Source organism: Pristis pectinata, chromosome X (assembly GCF_009764475.1).
Source record: "Pristis pectinata isolate sPriPec2 chromosome X, sPriPec2.1.pri, whole genome shotgun sequence".
Taxonomy (NCBI): Eukaryota; Metazoa; Chordata; class Chondrichthyes; order Rhinopristiformes; family Pristidae; genus Pristis; species Pristis pectinata.
Window position 1 is genome coordinate 6,394,457 of NC_067450.1, and position 21,598 is coordinate 6,416,054.

Genomic DNA, 21,598 nt, shown 5'->3' on the forward strand with positions numbered 1-21,598 from the left:
ACCTCTGCCACGTGGGAGGACAAAAGGTAGTGTGTGAACATCCCCAGCTCCAGGCATCTATCGCTGGTCCTAAACAGTGGAATTCCCTCCCCAACAGCATCTTCACCCAAAGGACCGCTGCAGTTCAAGGCAGCAGCTCCCCAACTTCAAGGGGAATAAATGCTGGCCTTGCTTGCAATGCCCATATCCCATAGATGAATAAGTCAACAAGGGAGAATGGAAGCATTCTAAAAGACTAGTGGCAACAGAGGACAACATTGGATCCTGCAGGAAACATTTAATTCTGTAGTAGTTAGGAGGTCAGAGAAGAGGGGGAAGCAGCAGAGATCTCCCCACAACCCATCCGATATCCATGGGGTTAGTCTACTGTGCAGATTTGGCCCGGTGGAATACAGTACACTGCTGTTATTGGGAGGACTTCCAACCATCTACAGAAGTCCAGTAGCAAATAGAGAGGCCCATGGTTCCCCAGATGGCAAACCATCCACTGTAGTTATCCTAAGCAGTATTAACTGGAACAATCCCCTCAGTGAATGGGTGATGACATACTCAAGGGGAGATTACACTTGGGAATTAGTCAATAGAAGATTATCAACATTTAATCTGCAGGCCTGTGCAAGTATCACTTACACATAATTAGGAGTCTCGAGTGCATAAATTATGCCTGTAATGGCATCCACAGTCCTCCAGTGGGGTGACAAATTTAATGACCTGACTGCAGACAGCTGGATGCAAAAGACCCTGTGGTAGCACGTTAGGGGGCAGGGGAGTTGCATCCACGTTGTCCTGCCCACTATTTACAAGGAGGGAGTCAAGGAATTAGGAATATGGCAGGAAAGCAAATTCAAGGCACATGGTCACCCACAATATTATTGAATGTCAGAGCAGGCTCCTGTTTTTATAGCTGATAAAATGAGATTCAATAGCTGAGGTACTTCAACTATCACTGAAGTTAGTCATACAATTGCCTTGTTGGTCTTTTCCTTCTCCCCGAGACCCACTGCTGGCCAAAGCTGCTACATGTGCTATTTAACCACAGACACACAACAAACAGGCCTTTCGGCCCCATCAAGTCCATGCTGACATCACCTTTTTACATTAATCCTATTTTTATTCTCCACACATTCTCATCAATTTCCCCCACATTCCACCACTCATTTACACACCAGAGGCAATTTACAGCAGCCAATTAACGACACAACCTACACATCTTTGGGATGTGGGAGGGAACCAGAGCAGTGGGGGATCCCACAGGTGGCCTGTGTCACGGAGGGGGTTGCATTCCAAGAAAAACTGTCTGCATCGTGATTTTCTGCACATGCACCTATACGAGGTGACCAATTCACCAAGCAACTGCCTGCCTTTGGGATGTGGGAGGGAACTGGAGCACCTGGGAGAAACCCACGCGGTCACAGGTAGAACATGCAAACTCCACACAGACAGCACTGGAGGTCAGGATCAAACTCCGGTCATTGGAGCCGTGAGGCAGCAGCAGCACTACCTACTGCACCGCTGTGCAGTCACAGCCAAACCCAGCTCGCCCTTGTCCGGTACCTGGACACATGGAGAGAAGCAAACCACCATTCTTCTGCGCCGCCCCCCACCCCTTCTTAAACACAGGGAGATAAAAGGATCCTAACCTTTCCTCTTCCATCCCCTCCCCACTGTCCTAGATCCAGTCAACAAACCAACAAAACCCTAGGGCCACACTGCTGCTGTAGAAGTTACTGCCACTGTTCAGACAATAAAGGATAGAGGCAAACTACTTTTTGCTTAACAGTTGACATTAGTCATTGATCAGCTGGAGTTCATGACAGCAACAGCTGTGCTTTACAAAAACCTACCACACTCAATAAGATGGTCCAAGGTACATCCCTTTGGGGAATTAAAAGTGGTACAGACAGATTCATGGCAGGAGAAAATGGGAAGTCTGGTTGGAGAAAGTGGCTTCGCAGGAGGTGGAGAGAAGATGACAACTTAGGACGATGAGGGCTCGAGTAGTGATGGTAGTTGCCAAATGTGGCACCCAGACAGTGGAAGGATCTGTCAACGGTGAGGCGAAGAGGTTTGGACCGAGGATGCCGAGTTGGAGATGGGGAGACCTGGAGGAGATTGCATAGCTAAGGCCATGGAGGAATTTAAAATGGCAGGGATAAGGATATACAGGGAGCCAGTGCAGATTACGCTCTAGGTCTTAACCTGCTTCATTGGAGGTGCAGGGGGTGGTTGAAGACTCCAAACCTGGCTTCATCCTTTGGCCATTGTTCTCAATTCAAGGACCAGAGGTACCAACTCAACCACCAATGAAAACAGCTCATTTGCTCTGGTTAGATTTTTTTTTATGCTAGCGAGGCATTTCATTGGCTTGTGTACTTTGGATATTATTCAATTGCTTAGGCCTTTCTACTCCTATGCAAAAATCACACTGTGTTCTCCCAAACGTTTGCCCACCATACTCTCTTCATGTGTTTACAGGCTGTATGGGCCCTTTAAGAATCAGTTCACAATTCAGGGTTGGGGTGTTCACTTTCCCATTAATTGGCTGCATTGCCAAATGAAGAGATAACAAATTAAAGTCACATGTGTGACTGTTAATTTAATCTTTCAGAGAAAACCAGGTGAATGGGATGAAAATAAAAAGAGATTGCCTGATTAATGAGCATTCACTTCAAAGCAAGAATTACTTTCTTTAAAAATAAAAATACCTTGAAATAAATCCAAGCATGCATGCAAAACTTGTGGTCTTTGGAAAGGGTTAAACATAAAAGGAAAGCAGTTAATAACAAGAGCATGAAATGATTGCCATGGCTAATTATTGGAATACCTTGACATCATTCCTGTCATGTAAGACATGGCCAGAGTCTGCAGAGTGATTAGAAACACCATTGGTTAAATATACACAGACACCAAATAACCATTACCAATCAAAGCAAAACCTAATTGGGAATTAAACAGCACCATTAGAAGTCCTAATATATTGAATAAATACGCACCAAATAACCATATAGCCAGGAGGCAATGTGCCATCATTGAAAAAAGGGTTAAAGGGAATTGCACAGTGGAATGACATGTAGACCCTTTCAACACTTCACATTGTAATACATTGCATTTCAACACAGGAGGCCATTCAGCCCATCAGGTTCATGGTGGCCGAGGACACCCATCATTCTTCCACTTTCCTCCCTGCAAACCCATCGATTCTCCCGCTACCCACCAAGAGCAGGTTACAGCAGCCAATTAACCCAGTGACCTGCACATCTTTGGGATGTGGGAGGAAATCATAGTGCCGGGGGGTGGGGGGTGGATGGAAAATACCCACAGGGAGAACGTGCAAACTCCACACAGCATCGGAGGTCAGAATCAAACCCAGGTCTCTGGATCTCCAAGGCAGCAATGCCAACTTACTGCCTCTATCCCAATTCCTGACAGGGTTTCAACCCAAATCAACAGCCTTACAAGACAGAGGTGACAATGGGTAATCCGGACAATGTCAGTTCACTGGGAGACACTGAGAAAGTAGTGGCAGCAACCACTGCATGCTGGGGGGGGGGGGTGGGGAGGTGGAATTATTTCCTCTGGTGGGTGGGTTGGTTGGGGAACCCAGTACAAGTGGTGTAATCTTAAAGCTAGGTGTGAACTGCTTGGGTGGAAAGGCGGAGGAATTGAAAATTTAAGTCAAGATTGGAAGAAGATTTTTTTGCAGTGACATTATAAAGCACTGTGGAATCACGGTAGGTGTATGGAATTGTGGCACAGTTTAGACACTAACTGAATGGAGGAAGAGGCTCAAGAGGTACAATAGCTTGCTTGTTCCAGTCCAAAATTTCACACCCCCTTCCCCCCCCCCCCCAAACTTTAACATTCGTTTCAAAGAATTGGCAACACCCTTCTTTCTTGAATGTGTCATTCAAGGCCAAGGAGTTTCTTATGCCTTTGCTAACCTCTGGTAGTGGAGGGTGGTTACATTGCTGGACTAGTATCAGCACAAGGTGCCCACATTTTTTTTTAAAAAAGGTGCCAGTGTAACAAACTGGCTCACTAGTTAATATTCTTTCAGGAAAGAAACCAGTCACTCTTTCTGCATCTGGTCCACACGCAACTCCAATCACACAAAGTGTAACCATGACAAAGCAATCATTCAAACCACTTGGTTGTATCAAGCCATTCCCCATGATAAAAATAACTGGCTCAAGGCAGCATCCCACTGCTGCTTACAAGAGCATTTAGGAATAGGCAAGAAATGTTGACACCCCAAACCCTCAAAAAAAAGCCAACAATTCCCTCCTGGCTGGGTCTAGACTACCCATGTAACAACCTCATCCTGCAATGGTTTTATTTGGAATAAAACCATCAGAAGAGAACTGACAAGGTTTGACATTTCTAAAAGAGTAGCTTCACAACCATCTCCAACAAGTATTAGTTCTCCAGTGCAAGTAGTTATAGTACACCCACCAACCTCACGCACAGAAGAGACTGTAGATGCTGGAATCTGGTCAAATAACTCAGGTCAAGCAGCATCTGAAAAGAAAGGAATTGTCGACATTTTGGATCAAAACCCTGCATCAGGACCTGACAGATGCTGCTTGACCTGCTGAGTTCTTCCAGCAGATTTGGTGACCTCACACGAAGGTTGGCCTTTTGGGGGAAATCTCCAAATTACTGCAGAGCAAAGTCACAGTCAACACAAGCATACAACTAACTGCACAGCAGGGGTGAGTAAAGCAAGTGGAGTAGTCTTCCTGCCTCAATACTTACAAAAATGCCCAGCAGAATCAGGTTCCATGGGAAATACCTCCTGTAACACAAAAATCAGGTTGTGGTTAACACACAAACTGCAGGTTAAATCATTACAGTTCAATCAAATCACTTGCTGGAAGTTTTAAAGGAATGCTGCAGGTTGCTTCAAGACTTGTCAACCCTCCTCTGTTAATCTGTTGTGCAACTCTGGCAGAATCAGTGTGTTCAATCCATCCACCAGCCTAAACATTCATTCCCTCTACCACAGGCACACTGTGTGCAGTCTACAAAATGCACTGTCGTTACTTGTCCAGGCTACTCCAGCAGCACTTCAAGCCTCTGGCCTCTACCACCAAGGACAACCAGTGTCTGGGGAACACCATCACCTGCAGGTTCCCCTTGGAGTCACTCACCACCCTGACCTGGGGATGATATCACTAGCCCTTCATTGTTACTGGGTCCAAATCCTGGAACTCCCTCCCCAACAGCTGTGGGAGCACCTTGACCTGTGGGAGCTCAGCACCACCTTCGAGGGCAATTAGGTATGGGCAACAAATGCAGACCATGCCCAGATCCCAAAAATGAATACAAAACAAAAACATTGGCTCTGCCAACAAGTTAGTGAATAAGAGATGGGGAAAAAAAAACCAGCCTACAGGGCTGTCAATAGACAGTCTCAACTTGAGCAAAGCAAGCATCTGGCAAGTGGAGGGATAGATCTTGTTTCCGGATCAAACTAGCGTTGACTCAAATCACTTTGACTGCATCATTCCAAGAAAATTTGCACTATGCATGCAAAGTGTTCTCTACACAACCTACAAAAAGGCATTCATTGTACTAATCCCTCAACTCAGAAGAGGGAAGTTTAAGCACACAATCCATACATCTTCCGGTCATCCCATTTTGACAATTAATGAGCAATATCTGCCACATTATAATTACCTTGGTCCACTGCAACATGCCAGGGTCAGATAGGTGACAAAGAACACAGCACTGCAAATAGACAAGGACAAAATACAAGAAGGGTGTTAAAAGGAACTGTAGTGAATTAAAACATGGAATTTACAAATCATCTGATTCACTTTTGTCTTCAGGGAAGCAACCTGCCGTCCTTATCCAGACCAACTAATTGGTCTTGGTTTGTGTTTCAGACCAGCCTTAATTCAGGGAATCAGAACAGTACAGCACAATACAGGCCCTTTGGCCCACAACATTTTGCTGACCTTCAAACCTCCCCTAAGACTATCTAACCCCTTCCTCCCACATATCCCCCTAGTTTAAATTCCTCCATATGCTTAGCTATCAATCTCTTGCATTTGACCAATGCACCTGCCTCTACCACCACCCCAGGCAGTGCATTCCATGCCCCAACAACTCTGGGTAAAAAACTTTCCTCTGATATCTCCCTTGAACTTCCCACCCATTACTTTAAAGCCATACCCTCTTGTATTGAGCATTGGTGCCCTGGGAAAGAAGTGTTGACTGTCTACTCTATCTATTCTTCTCAATATTTTGTATACCTCTATCATGTCTCCCCTCATCCTCCTCTCCAGAGAGAAGCCCTAGCTACCTTAGTCTCTCCTCATAATCCACACTCTCCAAACCAGGCAGCATTCTGGTAAATCTCCTCTGCACCCTTTCCAATGCTTCCACATCCTTCTTATAATGAGGTGACCAGAACTGGATAAGTGTCGTCTAACCAGAGTTTTGTAGAGCTGCATCATTACCTCGCATCTTAAACTTGATCCCACAACTTATGAAAGCTAACATCCCATAAGCTTTCTTAACTACCCGATCCACCTGCGAGTTCATCACACCCCTATCAAATCCTTCCCCCCTTCATTGACATATCTAGCTTCCTATTAGAATGTGGGAATATTTTCTTCCCTACAGGAGATGCAGACATAGTACATAGGCATTCATACCTAAACACAAGGTATACAATAACCAGTACACACAGATGACAGAGGAACACAGACACAAATAATTCACACTTACTATGAAGCCCAGTACCAGCCAGGATGTGCCTGAATGTAAACCTTGACAGGGTCACTGTACACGAGGAAAAAAAGCACAGTTAAATACAATTTCAGAGTGAATCATTTGGAATGGAAATAGAGATAAAAGAAATAGTAGAGTAAACCATTTAGCCCCTTGAACCTACTCTGCAATTCAATAAAAAAAAAATCACTGATCTCCACCTCACCCAGTCCCCATCTCTCTCAATGACATCGTAGTGAAATCCATCTGTGGCAGCCTTGCCTCAGAATTCTACCCCCTGCCACCAAAGTACATTTAAGAGTCACAACCCTTGAGTGAAGAGGTTTCTCCTCATCTTGGGTCTAAATCTCCCTAAAAGTGGCTGCACAGGTTGATGGTAGAAGTGGCATATGACACGTTTGCCTTTTAGTTGAGGTATTGAGTTCTAGTTAGGAAGTTATGCTGCAGCTTTACAAGACTCTTTAGGCCACATCAGGAGTGTCGAGTTCAGTTCTGGTCACTCCATTGAAGGATGTGCAGGCTTTGGAGAGGGTGCAAAAGAGGTTCACCAGGATGCTGTCTGGATTAGAGGGCATGTGCTAATAAGGAGGGGGTTGGACAGACTTGGGTTGTTTTCTCTGGAGTGGAGACTGAGGGAAGACCTGAAAGAAGTTTATAAAATTATGAGCAGAATAGACAGCTGCTATCTTTTCCCCCAGGGTCAAGATGTTTAATGCTAGAGGCCATGCAATTAACGATGAGGGGGGCAAATTCAAAAGGAGATGTGTGGGGCCATGCACATATACACACACACACACACACACACAGTGGTGGGTGCCTGGAAGTTGCTGCCAGGGGTGGTAGTAGAGGCAACCATGATAGACATTCAAAAGGCTCTTAGATAGACACACGAATGTGCAGGGAATGGAGGAATATGGACATTGTGTGGGCAGAAGGGATTAGTTTAGTTATGTGTTTAATTAGTTTGGCACAACATTGTGGGCTGAAGGGTCTGTCCCTGTGCTGTGCTATGTAAACCACTGACCCATTATTAGGCCACCTAGTTCTGGATTCTTCACATTGTTACAGTTGTGCAGGGGACTGATGAGGCTACACAGAGTATTGGGCACAGTCTTGGTCCTCTGATTTAAGAATTGGTGGCAGCCCAAAAGGAGATTCATTTGTCTAATTCCCAGGATGAGAGGGTTGTCCCAACTCGAGCAGCTAAAGAAATGAGACCCATGTTGTTTTGGAGTTTGGAAGAATGAAGAGTGATCTTATTGAAGCAAGATTCTTGGGGAACATGATGGGGTAGATATTGTGATGTGGGAGTCTCGAAAAGGGGGACAGTTACAGGATTAGGGGATAGTCATTTAAAACTGAGGCGTGAAGGTGAACCTCTGGACCTTCCTGTGCCACAAGGTTATGGAGGCTAGATCATTGGGGGCATTTGAAAAGTAGATACATTTTTGAAAGATCAGGGAATTGAGGGCAATGGGGGATTGGTACAGAGGAGGACACAAGGCCTGGGGTAGATCAGCCATGATCATATCGAATGAGGAGACAAGCTCGAGGGGCCAAGTGGCCTACTCCTGCTATTTTCTGATGTTCAGCCAGAGGAAACAGACTCTCATTTCTTCAATTGTAGGAGAACCCAATGTATTCTGGCTAGGGAATTAGACAAGCAGGTCACAACGGAGGCAGAGGCAAAAAAAAAAACTGCACAGGGTATCAATAACCTGGGAACAAATTGGGTGTGGTGCACATCCCCCAGAAGTAGCCCAGCATGAAAAAAAACTAATCATTCATCACACTGCTATTAGTGGGATCTTGCTGTGCATTAGTGTTGAAAAGGTAAATGTGCCCCATTAAAGGGCCGAGTCATTTTTACATCACAAGCTTCTATAAATGCTCAGTTGCATTTGAAGACCAGCTATCAAGTTCAAACATTTTCTTATTACAGGGAAGTAGCCACACAAATGAAAAACCCACAGGGCAGTGTGTAAACCCTGATTAGCTCATTTCATCAGCTGCAGAGAGGAAATCAGTTCTCCTGCACAACCATAGCCTGGTCTTAGGCCAAACGAATGCAGTGGATACAGTCCTTGAACCGCTGGTCTAATTTAAGACTGGAGCTAATTTAGAAGGTTACTGGATGTGGGCAAGTGAGTGAAGGCAGAAGGATGTGGGGCAAGGGATGGGCTGCTGGCAGACTGCACCAAACCAAGTGGATAGCTGGCATCATGACCATGCAGGAGCACAAGAGACACAGGTAGACTGATGCCATGTTTCATCGCAGGGATCGCCTCAAGAATATGCCAGTGAACCAGAAGGAGGCGGCAGCCAGACCCCGCACATATGGCCAGGAAAGAAAATATTGCAGGTGCTGGAAAGCTGAAATGAAAAGAGTGCTGGAAATACTCAATGGGTCAGGCAGCATCCGTGGAAAGAGGAGCAGTCAGTCAACAGGTTCAGGTCAGTGACACTTCATCCAGCATTTTTGTTACAGATGTCAAGGAATCTAGGATGTTACCGGATCATCACCCATCCCATTCTTCAACCCGCACTCCAGCCAGGCAACCCAACTGCCCATTGCCTCATGTACACCCACCCCCTCAGGCAAACAGTTGGGATGCAACTTCTAATTAAAAGCCATGCCCCATTCACATCACCTCAGAGGCTTCATATTGTTGCTTAGACATTGCTGCCCATTGGGCAAGCATATCCTGCACTTGGGAAGCAGTGGTGTGGTGACTGAACAGCTGGCTCATTGAGAAACAACAGCAAGTACTGTTTGTTCAGCTTAACACATCAGCTACCACCTTGGCCCAAGTGTTGGCAGTGTCAGCTTGAAGCAAGCAATAGTGGACCAGGACAGTGATAATCTTCAACCTCGTCATTTGGCTGGTGCCCTTTTGGCAGTTAACAGATCTGTGTCCTGCTGATGGACAAGGCAAGAACAGTTGTCCTCATCACATGACAGCCTGAAATCAAGCTGCTTCACCAGCGATGTCGTCTTTGCTCCCTATCCAAAGGATAGCGCAGAATTGAGGAAGACGTTTGTTTCGTTTTTGCGACAAGATTGAGGCAGGTGGCCAAAATGGCACAGCTGGCAAAATGCTGAATTGCAGGCCTGAAAAGTTGGCACACATTCTGCACTCCCTTGGTGCCAGTTGTTCACCTACTCCCTCCACACTGGTGGCTACTGAATATAGTCAATCCAGATGAGAAGAGAATACCAACCAGATCATTGAACAGGGTTGGAGACAATAAATAATGTGGAGAATTCAACATTGGTTACAGTCAGGAGTCAAGGTGACAAAAGCACGAGATGCTTCACAGTTTAGCTCGTGTCCTCACTGGAGGGTTGGACAGGAAGGGGCAAGGCCAGGCTACCAAGTTGTGGTGGGGAGCCACACCTTGGTTGACAAGTTGCAGCATGTTGGGTCCAGCACCCAATGGAAACCAGATGTAAAACATTGATAGAGGCTCAGAAGTATGTGCTCTCTTCATATCAATCAGCAAGTCCAATAAGGATTTGGGGAGAAGAGTGCAAAAAAAGTGATCAGTACTTGGTGCCCCCACATCTCTAGAGCTGGGTTTGGCTTCCAGACTGGACAGAAGGAATGAAGATCTCCCCTCTCCACTGGTCCAAAGTGAGCTTGGACATCCTTAGTTCAGTGTGGGTTCAGCACATGTTCGATGGGTTGGCACCAACTTGACACTTGCTCAGATGCCATAAGAACATGCATGCCACCTTGCTCCATGCCAGCTCAGCTCCATGCCCACTGCTCCTCTCTCATTGTGGGAGGAGCACCTTTCCAACATTAGCATCAAAACCAGTTGGAGATGGCCAGAGGGAGGTTTATTTGCCAACTTCTCAGCACTGGGGATGCCTAAGTGTTTCATTTCCCAGCTCAAAAAGCCTTCATTTCAAAAGTACACCATTTGATTTAAGAAAAAACAAGTATCAAAGTGTAATTCCAGAAATCTAATTCAAGCAAAATAACTGCAGCCTGCTTATTCACTTTTGCCACAGTGAATCCTTTAATACACCAGTCATATTGTAGTGACACCACAAAGTCAATGGGAGACCAGCTCAACTGAAAACCATTTAGAAACAGTAACCTCCTACCAGAATGTGAATAGTGCAATAACCCCAGCCGTGAAGGAGAGTTGAATCATCAGGATAATATAGACCTGCAGAAGGGAAGAACAAGACAAGACATCAGCCTCTGGCAAAAAAACAAAAACAAAGCAACAAAAGGGATTAAAATTACATTGAGAAATCAACAGATGTTTACCAAATCACTTTAAAATTCATGCACAAGTTTATTTGCAAACAAAATACAAGTAGCGAGTTGTGATAATCTAGAATGCGGCAGTGTACGTGACAATGGAGAAAGGAGGAGAGTGGGACTAATTAGACCACTTTACCAAAGAAACAATACTGTGCTACATTACTCCTCATTGCTTTACAAGTCCTTTGACAACAATTATAGCAGAGACATTTGCTACAGAGGACACCATTCAGCCCATCATGTCTGTGCCAACAAAAGAAAAGAAGATATTTAGGCTGGTCCACTTCCCAGCTCTGTAGGTAAAAGGCACACCAAGCACTCATTTCTTTCAACACGAGGGGCTCTGGCTCCATGATCTCCTCAGGCAGAGTTCCACACTCACCATCACCGTTATTAGTGGCATTTACAGAGATCCCATTGGCACCCACACAGATGGCTGATGAAACGGTCACACTTTAATAACACAAGATCCTTCCAAACATTTCAGTAACTGTATGTAAATATAGCAGGGCAGCCTGGAATTGTGTTCATGGGCACTAATGAAAGAGGTGACTGTTTAGATGTCCCTTTACACTCAAACTGCCTTTGATTTGCATTGGAATATCTTCAAATAGTTAAAAACAACCTAAGTCAAGGCCTACATGCAGTAGAGGACCCTCTCTGTGCAGTCTCCCACCACTGCAGAGAGAGTGAAGATGGCAAAGGATAGCCAGACTGGAGCAACCAGTAATGATGGAAAGTTAGGCAGCTATCTGAAGGAAGGTGGAGACCTTTGATTCCCCAGCAGCATCCCCAGTGATACAGACACAAGGGCTGTTAAAGCTGGCAGCGTAGGCAGGGTCATTGATGGTTTTGGAACTCTAATACCAAAACAAGCTTCAACCCTTCATTTAAAAGGCTTCAGAGTTGTGTGCAAACCAGAATGGATAGGTGAAGGATGACAGACAGATGGCCAGACCTTGGCTCAAGCCCAGATGTTGTGATTGATCAATTTCAAATGAAGGCCACACTTGCTAAACTCAGAGCCATGGAAACACAAGGGTATTTCCCTCCCTTCCCACCTGCTGCCACCACCCCCCCCCCCCCCCAAAAGAGCATAGAAGGTTAACAAAGATCTGAGTAAAATATTTCAGAGAACTGATAGGGGAGACAGAGAAATTATTTCCATTGGCTGGGAAGCCTGTGTCAAGGAATTAGAGCCTGGGAGAAAAAAAAAAGGCCAAATCATTTCAAGGGTGAAGTTAGAGGGTCACAGAGAGATACAGCACAGAAAAAAGGCCCTTTGAGTCCACACCAAAGCAAAACACATAATAAAAAAAGAAAATGCTGGATATACCCAGCAGGTCAAGCAGGATCTGTGCAGAGGGGAAACAGAGCCAATGACCCTTAGTCCAAATTGGAAAAGTTCTAATGAAGGGTCAAAAACCCAAAATGTTAATTATTTCCCCGATTCACAGACACTACCGGACCCGCTGAGTCCTTCCCGATATTGTTTTTATTTCAGATTTTCTTCATCTGCATTGTTGGTGGTATGGAAGAGAAAACGAAATAAGATTAATATAAATGAGTGTCAGCACAGACCGTCAAACAATGGGCTAAAGGGTCTGCTCCTGCACCACACGGCAAGCCTTTAACCGCTCTAAGTGCGGATCAGAAAAAGGAAAACGAGAGAAGACAGGAAAGCCAAAATAATGACAAAAGGGGCAGGGAAAGGATGGGAACAAAAGCCAAGTCCCATGGTGAAGACTGGAGCTCGTGTTTAACCCATTACCTTTCTGATGAAGATCCGGCGAACATTCTTATCGTCCCAGCTGAATGAGGAAAACATCTCGCTTTCGCCGGAGAAGCCCCCACTTCCATAACTAGGGCTACGGCCTAAACAGAAAGATATGGAAAATACCCAATCAGCTCTTGACGTGCACTTTTACAAAACAAGGTTGTCAACAACCTGGTCAGCCACAGCTCACTTCAAGCCTCACATTTTCTTACGCAGAGGGAGTGAGACTGTTGAATGGGCTGAATTCTGCCTGGAATGTCAAATGGAGGTCTTGTCTACTGAGGAGGATGCATGGCACTATAACACAGCAGAGTGGAGGAACACTCTGCATGTCCTGCCCAAAACCTCTGGTCATTATCACATCGCTGCTTGTGGGAGCTTGGTGTGCACAATCAGACAGTGTTTCCCCACTTTAAAATAGTGACCAGGTAGTAAAACTACCTCAGTGGCTATAAAGCACTTTGAGATGTGCAACAGAAATGCAAGTCTTCCTAACAGTCTGATCCATCCAAGACTCCCAACATTTTAGAACACATTGAGTGGTCTTGACCATTGGGAATGGAATGGTATGGTTCTGCACTTTGGACCACACCTTTGGATTTGATGCCACCCCCCACCAACTATACATTAAGAAAAAACATATGCAGTACAAATAGTTCATAAGAATCCCCCATTACTTTACTGCAGGCATTACAGTAAACAGTGTGGGTTTCCTCCCACATCCACAAAGGAATACAGGTTGGTAGGTTAACAGTCTGCTGCAAATGACTGCTACTAGAGTTGGGGGGGGGGGGGGAGAAAAAAAGAGGAGAAATTCAGGGGGAGCTGGGCATGAGAGAGAGTGTGGGTTACAGGGAGATAAGTTGGGCAGGGGGGGGGGGAGAGAAATCAGAAATAAGGGACTTGCCAGAATGCTCTGAGAGCCAGTGGAGACCAAGGGATCCCAGGAGCATGACATGACATACATTCAGAATCCTGACTGGGGTGGGGAGATAATAGGGAAGGAGAACAAACCCAGCCACACTGCCCAAATGTCAAACCTCAAGAGTTATGGTCACCAAATACAGCCATTTCCACCTACAACCCACTCCCCCAATCCAGTGAATAGCACATGGGCTGGCAAGCTCCCATCCACTTCTCATTCTAACCCCACATCAATTGAAGTGACCCCACTGCAACCAACATTGTAAACTTGCCCCTGGCAGGGGATTGGTTTGTGGGAACAACAGAGTGGTGCAGCTCTCGATGAGCAAATGCACCACCCTCCCTGCCTCAAATCTTGTGGAAATCCCCATCCTCAACACTGCAATGCCCTGTGGAGTCCACACCACTCATTTTCCTACAACATAAAAAGGAAGCCATTCAACCCATTGAACCTATGCCAGCTCAGAGAGCAAACACATTCCCCTGCAACCCATTCTCATCAACTCCCAAGGTTCTCCCATCCATCCTACACCAGGGGAATTTACAGTGGCCAATTAATCTACCCACCTGCACACCTTTGGGATGCGGGAGGAAACAAGAGCACCTGGGGGAACCCACAGTCACAGGGAGAACATGCAAACTCCACACAGATAGCACAGGAGGACAGAATTGAAACTGGGTCACTGGAGCTGGGAGGCAGTGGCACTAACTCAGAAGCTCTTGGTGGGTGCACACCCTCCTAGAACTGGGATGAACCAGACAGCAGATGGGAGGGATGTCGGACTGATGCAAGTGTACCCCTCTCCTGGTATCATAGGAGCTCAAAACATAACTACTGGAGGAACTCAGTGGGTCAGATTCCAGCATCTGCAATCTCTTGTGTCTCTATCACAGGAACTCACTCCAATTCACATGTCCAGAAACAAAGGATAGTACTGGTGCACCCCTCATCTTGATGATCAGCCTGGCACCTCAGTGATAATAGCATAATGATGTTCAAGGACAATCACACCTACTCCTGTGAAAACAGCGTGAACCACATTTTGACCAATTCCCCACCCACATTGGAGACACCAGAGACTGCAGATGCTGGATCAAAAACAAACAGCTGGAAGAATTCAGCAGGTCGAACAGCATCTGTGGGAGGAAAGGAATTGTCAACATCTCAGGTGAAAACCCTGCATCAGGACTGATGCACCCACAATATTTCACCACCCAATTACAGAGTCCATTACATTTGTGGAATCATGCTGCAAACCATTCAGCCAAATCAGGCCTACTTGAGAGCTATCCAAATAGTCCCACGTCTTCATAACCTTGCATTTCCCCCAAACTGCTTCACAACCAATGTAGTACCCAAGTGTTAAAGACATCGTTGTAATAATCTAGGAAATGTTCAGTCAACTCCCACACTGATTCTGCAACTGGTTTTTGGGAGTTCATGGTCATTTATTAGAGTATTGAAATTAACTGCAGAGCCAGTGGCAGAAACCAGTTGCTACTGTGATGTACAGGTCATGAAACAGTAAACAGCTCCCCTTGGTGGCTGCACACCACTACAATATTACAGGGTTTACCTTCAAAATTGGATGCAGTGTCACCTTGTGGCAAATACCAAGATCACTTGCATCTTGTGTGGAGTTATTTACAAGGGTCGGCGGCAATTTCTAATTTCTTAAGGTATCTTTATTAGTTGCATGTATAATCGAAACAGTGAAATGCATCTGTTGTGCAGAGTGTTCTGGGGGCAGCCTGCAAGTGTTGCCACACAGCACCAACATAACATGCCCACAACTTCCTAACCTGTATGGCTTTGGAATGTGGGAGGAAACTGGAGCACCCGGAGGAAACCCACGCAGACATGGGGAGAACGTACAAACTCCTTACAGATAGTGGCTGGAATTGAACCCAGGTCGCTGGCACTGTAAAGCATTACACTAACTGCTATACTACTGTGTTAATTGCATATTATTGGTAACAAGTGTGGCTGCTCATTCCTCAAGACCTTCGAGTGTATGTTTATATAGCATCCTTAAGGATGTTCCAAAGCACATGACAACCAATGAAACAATCTGAATTGTTGTGATGCAGGAAACATGGCAACCAATTTGTGAACAGAAACACACAAAGAAAGGTGTTGGTGGGAAAAAACTCCAAATTGTCCTGCAGACGCGAGATTCTGCAGATGCTGGAATCTGGAGCAACATACAAAATGCTGGAGGAGCTCAGCAGGTCAGGCAGCATCTGTGGAGGGAAGTAAACAGTTACTGTTTCGGGTAGAGACCCTTCAGAGTCCTGATGAAGGATCTCAACCTGAAACAGCGACTGTTTATTTCTCTTCATAGAAGTTGTCCTGCAGGATCTTTTTCCACTCAAATCAGGAAAGGAAGGCAATCCTTAGTTTAGTGTGTCAGACAAAAGACTAGACTTTTGACACTGTGGTACTCCCTCACTGCACTGAAACATCAAGTCTAGATTTACTTATGCCTTCATCCTGCAAGCATTTATTCTCCATCCTTAATTGCCCTCTGAACAATGTGCCTCAGGCAGGTGATTTCAGAAAGAAGACAAGAGTCATGCATAATGGTTTGGAATCATAAAAGTCAGATTTCCTCTCTAAATGTTAGTGGACCAAGGTTTCTATTTCATGGTCACAATGACAACACCAGTACGTATATTCTCGGTGTACTTAAATTCCTATTGTGGGATTTTAACTCAGGGTTCCAAAGAGACCAGTCTTTGATATTAGTCTAGTAGCTTAACCACTACACCACCATAGCCGAATTCCTTGGAAGAGGATTATTAATCCATAACCTTGCACTTCAGAGTTAAGTGCTTTCAACTGAATAGATGCCAGCTTTGGCATAGAAAGTGGTCCAAGGATCATGGTCAAACAGAACTTAACACTGAGCCACATAATACCCAAGTAACAATCTAGTGAAGGCAGCTGTTAAAGGAGGAAAGAGGTTTAGGGCTGGATTCCTTCAAGCACAAACACCAATGGAGGAAAGGAAGCTGTAATATTTGTCCTCCAAGCCAGTAAAGATCATAGTGCTTTTGGGGACTTGTATGATTGCTTGGATCTTTGGCAGATGCCATTTTGGTCACTGATAAAAGGGCTGTGTTTACAGCCATCTGCACTCAGCAGACCTGAAGTAAGGCTTCAGAGGACAAAACTCAGCCTCCACCTTCTGTTCAGATACAACAGAGCCTGTGGGTACACCAGTTGGTCAGCAGCAGAGGTGCAATGGTTGAAGGACTGGCCAATGCAAGCCAGGAAACAGGCAGATTCCAGGCAGCCGAGTTTATGGAGGCCGACCAAAGTCCAGGTACACAGATTTGATCACCTCAGTGCCACATCTGCCATTTGGAGTCACTAAGCTAGCTGAATATAGGCCCTCTGACTCTTAGAAATACATTAAATCTAGCCAAACCCACCTTGTGTTCTGCATACAAACAGGACTCACAGGCCAAGAAGTTATACAGTGCCTGCAAAGATGTGTTGAACAGGAGGTGCAAAGGTCTGCCTCTACAGAGTACTGGAGCCAGAGGGAGTCTTGAGCTTCTACACTCAAAGCCCCTCCCTTTTACTCAATCCCATTATTGCAGAGTTCTGCCTATCAGCTGAGGCAGAGCTACCACGATGGGCAAGTATGTCACACAAGCTACCTGGAGCACATCCCCAGTGCTGCAGCCTTGGATCCCTAGGGCTCCCAGTTCCAGACTGGGACCTAGTCAAGCAGTTCCATTTTAAGCAAGGACAAGTAGGCATCACAGGTGCCAGGAAAACCTGCTTCTATACAAAGGAGCTCGCACACTTGAACCGGAGTTGTGGAAATGGCATCTAGTTGGACCCATCAGGGCTCCTCCAGCCAGTGCAGGGACAACCGCAGACACTACTAAACTTGGAATGAGCCTCAGATTTTCCTTTATGCACAATTTCTCTATGAAATTGAAGTGGGGCCCATGTGACCATTGCATTGGAATTCAATTAACAGACCCAGAGCATTCCAAAGTGAGGGTGAAATGGAGTCAACATGGCACTCAGGTCATAATTTAATATTAATGGGCTGACTGACCATTCCTGCCCTGTCAATTTAATGCAATAGGTGTTTGTTACACACTACAGCAGAGATGGAGCCAATGAAGGGACAGCAAATAGGAAGAGGGGCACAGATCAAATGTCAGTAACTAAAGAGATGGGAGCTGCCAAGCTTTTCCAGGAATTAGGTAGGGCAAGAGCTACTTTGTTAGGATTGGTTGAAATGCTGGTTTTATTACACTGCTCGAAAGAAAACAACATTCCCAGTCCCGAGTTCACCAAGCAATACAGACTGGAATACATCGCCTGAGGGGGTGGTGCCCACAACATTCAAGCATTTGGACAATCTATGGACCAAGTGTTGGTCAATAGAATTAGTATAGAAAGGCAAGGACCAATTAGGGATAGTCAGCATGGTTTTGTGGGTGGGAAATCACTTCTCATGAATTTGATTGAGTTGTTTGTTTGAAGAGGTGACCAAGAGGATTTAAGGGCAGGGTGGGTAGATGTTGTCTACATGGACTTTAGCACTGCCTTTGACAAGGTCTTGCATAGTAGGTGAGATCACATGGAATCCAAGGCAAGCTAGCCAATTGGATACAAAATTGGTACAGTGGTAGGAGTCAGAGGGTGGTAGTGGAGGGTTGTTTATCAGAATGGAGGCCTGTGACCAGTGCTGTGCTGCAGGGATTGGTGCTGGGTTCACTGTGGTTTGTTGTACATATTAATGCTTTGGATGAGAATTAGGTGGCATGATAAGTTTGCAGATGACACCAAAATTGGCAGTGTGGTGGACAGTGAAGGTGGTCGGAGGTTACAGCAGAATCTCGATTGACTGGGAAAGTAGCTCAGACAAGTGAGAAGGGAATCCAGCTCGGGAAATTAAACCAGGGCATGACTTACAGTTAATGGCAGGGCCCTGGACAGTGTTTAGAACAGAGACCTAGGGGGACAGGTATATAGTACCTTAAAAGTGGTGGTACAGATAGACAAGGTGGTATATGGCAAGCTTACCTTTATTGGATGGGGAATTGAGTACCGAGTTGGGATGGCATGTTGCAGCTGTTTTGGACCTTGGTGAGACTGCACCTGGAGTATTGTGCAGTTTTGGTTGCCATTCTGTAAGAAGGATGCAATTAAGCTGGGAAGGTGCAGAAGAGATTCACAAGGATGTTGCTGGGACTGGAGGGCTTGAGTTACAAGGAGAGACTGGGACTGTTTTCCCTGGAGTGAAAGAAGCAGAGGGGCAACCTTAGAGGGTTATAAAATCATGAGGGGTACAGACAATGTTAATGGTCAGTCTCCTCACCACCCCCACAACCCCAGAGTAGGGGAGTCTAAAACTAGAGGGCACAGGTTTAAAGGCAAGAGGGGAAAAGATTTGAAGGAGACAAGTTGGGTCGAAGGGCCTGCTTCTGTGTTGGCAACTTTATGACCCCAGATTTGCCTGCAAAAAAAACCTTAGTGACCATGTGGAGAAGAGCTCGAGGACCTTTGCGCCCTGTTTGCTGCAAGAAGCTGTACCCAACAAGCAGGAGAAGAGGATTAACACACACTGGGGACCATCTGTCATTGTTACATCTTAAACCCAGTCTCTCTACCAGGGTGCAACTAATTTCCTGCCAGCCTTGAATACAACAGATCACACTGCATGATACTCCAGTCAGAGTCATTGCTCTGCAAGACACTTCCACATTTGTTTACATGAAAAACAATTGGCAAATGTGACATCATAATCTTGGCATTCACCAAAAAAAAGTGCATCAATAACTGCCTTGCGAAGAACTTAGGTACACACAGTGCAAGGTCACCACCAAATCCAGCAGCATCCAGATTAGGAAGCATGTTCTCAGTCCTTCATCACCCTTAGTCCAAACCCTGAAACACTCTCCACAACAGCACAGTGAGGGCACCTTCAACAGAAGGATGCACAGCTATTAAAGTTGCTGCCTCACAGCTCCAGAGACCTAGCTTCAATCCTGACCTCAGGCACTGCATGGAGTTTGCATGTTCTCCCTGTGGCTGCAGGGGTTTCACTGGAGTGCTCTGGTTTCCTCCCACATCCCAAAGATGTGCAGGTTGGTGGGTCAATTGCCCACTGTAAATTACCCCCACTGTGTGGGGGTGTAGTAGAATCTTGGGGGGGGGGGGGGGGGGGGGAGGAGAGAATTTGTGCAAAAAAAAGCAGAATGCTTATTTTCATTTTACACAAGTATATCAACTCAATACAAAGCTACGACTTCAATTCACTCAAAGAGCTTCACTTACTTGGATCCACATAAGCCCAGCTGGGGTGCATTGGTGCCGATGGTGACGGGCTGTTATTCTTGGCCCCCGCTGTTGCCTCCTCATATGTGGGGGGTGCAGTTGATGCAGCCATGGGCTCTCTTTTCTCAGGACCTCCCTGTTCACCTTCAGGATTTGGGGTTTTGTTCATGGCAAAGAGCTAAAAAGACAAAAAAAAGTTTATGTGGGAGTGGTTTAGAACTGCAGTATTGGTCAGGAGTCTCTTCAGTGACAGAACCACCTTGTTGTTAAAAGGAAATTAAAAATTCTCCTCTATTCTGGAGAGATCAGGGTTTTGCCACATTTACTGGGGCAGTTTTCAAAAAAGGCTGGCTGGGTGGGGGAAAAAAGGGGTGCAAATCATGGTTATAATGTAACAAGCTACCACAGCATTTTCTGCCCCAAATTAAAACACCTACATACTGTGGTATGGCCCTGTGGTAGGCAGATACCCTGCCAATTGATCCAGAAGGTCACTTGATAGCTTAAAAAGTCAGAACCTTGGCTGATATTTTGACCCCAACTCAACGATATCCAAGACCAACTGACATGTGAATGCAGGACACTACCCAGGAGAGTTCAGCAGCAGAGTGCTCACAGTGCTAGACAGATGATCCACAGGTTCTTGTCTAATGATCAGTTCAAATCCCACTGCAGCAGAGCCAACAGGTCACAGGCTGGTGTCGTGGATTCCATTGCAAATGGCATCGGCCTCTGAAGAATCTTGCCTCATTCATCTGGGAAGCGGGAACGTTTCCAGAAGTGGGATAGGCTACACCTCTCCCCACAGATAGGTGGGTCATTAGCATGTTGAGTAGCTGAGGGGACCACAGAAGCCTTTGAATGGCCACCTGGCTGATCCACACACATTGTCTTCCCTTCTACCCACTCAAGTTGCAGTAGGTTCAGCATTGGCAGCTCTGAGGGGAAGCAAATAAAGAGCGAATCTTGATGTGCATGTCACAGATCTTTTTAAAAAAAAAGTAGGATACATCAGTAAAGAGGTTAAAAGGCACAAAAGGTCCTTTCCTTTATTAGCCAAGGTATAGAATACAAGAGCAGAGCTGTGTACAGCACTAATCAGACCAAGTCTTGGGTACTGTGCCCAGTTCTAGTCACCTGCGACATTGGAGAGGGGATTTAGGAGGATGTTGCCAGCAGTTGAATATTGTACCTGTGCATTACAATCAGAGAAACTGCGGTTATTTCCTTTGGAACAGAGGAGACAGCATGGGGGGGTTAACCAAATGTTTAAAAATCATAAGGGGCCCCTGGATAGAGCAACTAGGAAGGACCCATTTCCTTAATCAGAGGGGTAAAAAGAAACAAGGGGCATAGAGTTTGGTGTAATTGGTCGAGTGATTAGAGAGAGGAGAGAAAATATACCTAGTGTCTCATTGTTTTTCCTTCAAGTAACACTGAATTACAAAAGTTCACACCTCAGCAAGGGGGACTCAGGCTGTGCTTAAAGCCTTGAACAGCCCCTTGCAATCCTCAGTCAACACAAGGAAATGCGAAGACAAGCACAGAGCTTGAACAGCTGAGATTTTA

The 21,598-nt window shown here is 45.7% G+C and overlaps 1 protein-coding gene across 1 annotated transcript in view; it reads right to left on the reverse strand.

The window, feature by feature from the left end:
* The window catches only part of LOC127566959 (protein lifeguard 2-like), a 46,569-nt gene that overhangs the window by 13,254 nt on the left and 11,717 nt on the right, over positions 1 to 21,598 (reverse strand). Inside the window, exons 2-8 of the mRNA XM_052009522.1 lie at positions 20,030 to 20,207; positions 12,790 to 12,893; positions 10,853 to 10,917; positions 6,736 to 6,789; positions 5,680 to 5,730; positions 4,756 to 4,795; positions 2,825 to 2,862 (exon numbers count right to left, since the gene is read on the reverse strand). Of these exons, the coding sequence (XP_051865482.1) occupies positions 2,825 to 2,862; positions 4,756 to 4,795; positions 5,680 to 5,730; positions 6,736 to 6,789; positions 10,853 to 10,917; positions 12,790 to 12,893; positions 20,030 to 20,207 (530 nt within the window). The remainder of the gene's footprint in view (positions 1 to 2,824; positions 2,863 to 4,755; positions 4,796 to 5,679; positions 5,731 to 6,735; positions 6,790 to 10,852; positions 10,918 to 12,789; positions 12,894 to 20,029; positions 20,208 to 21,598) is intronic.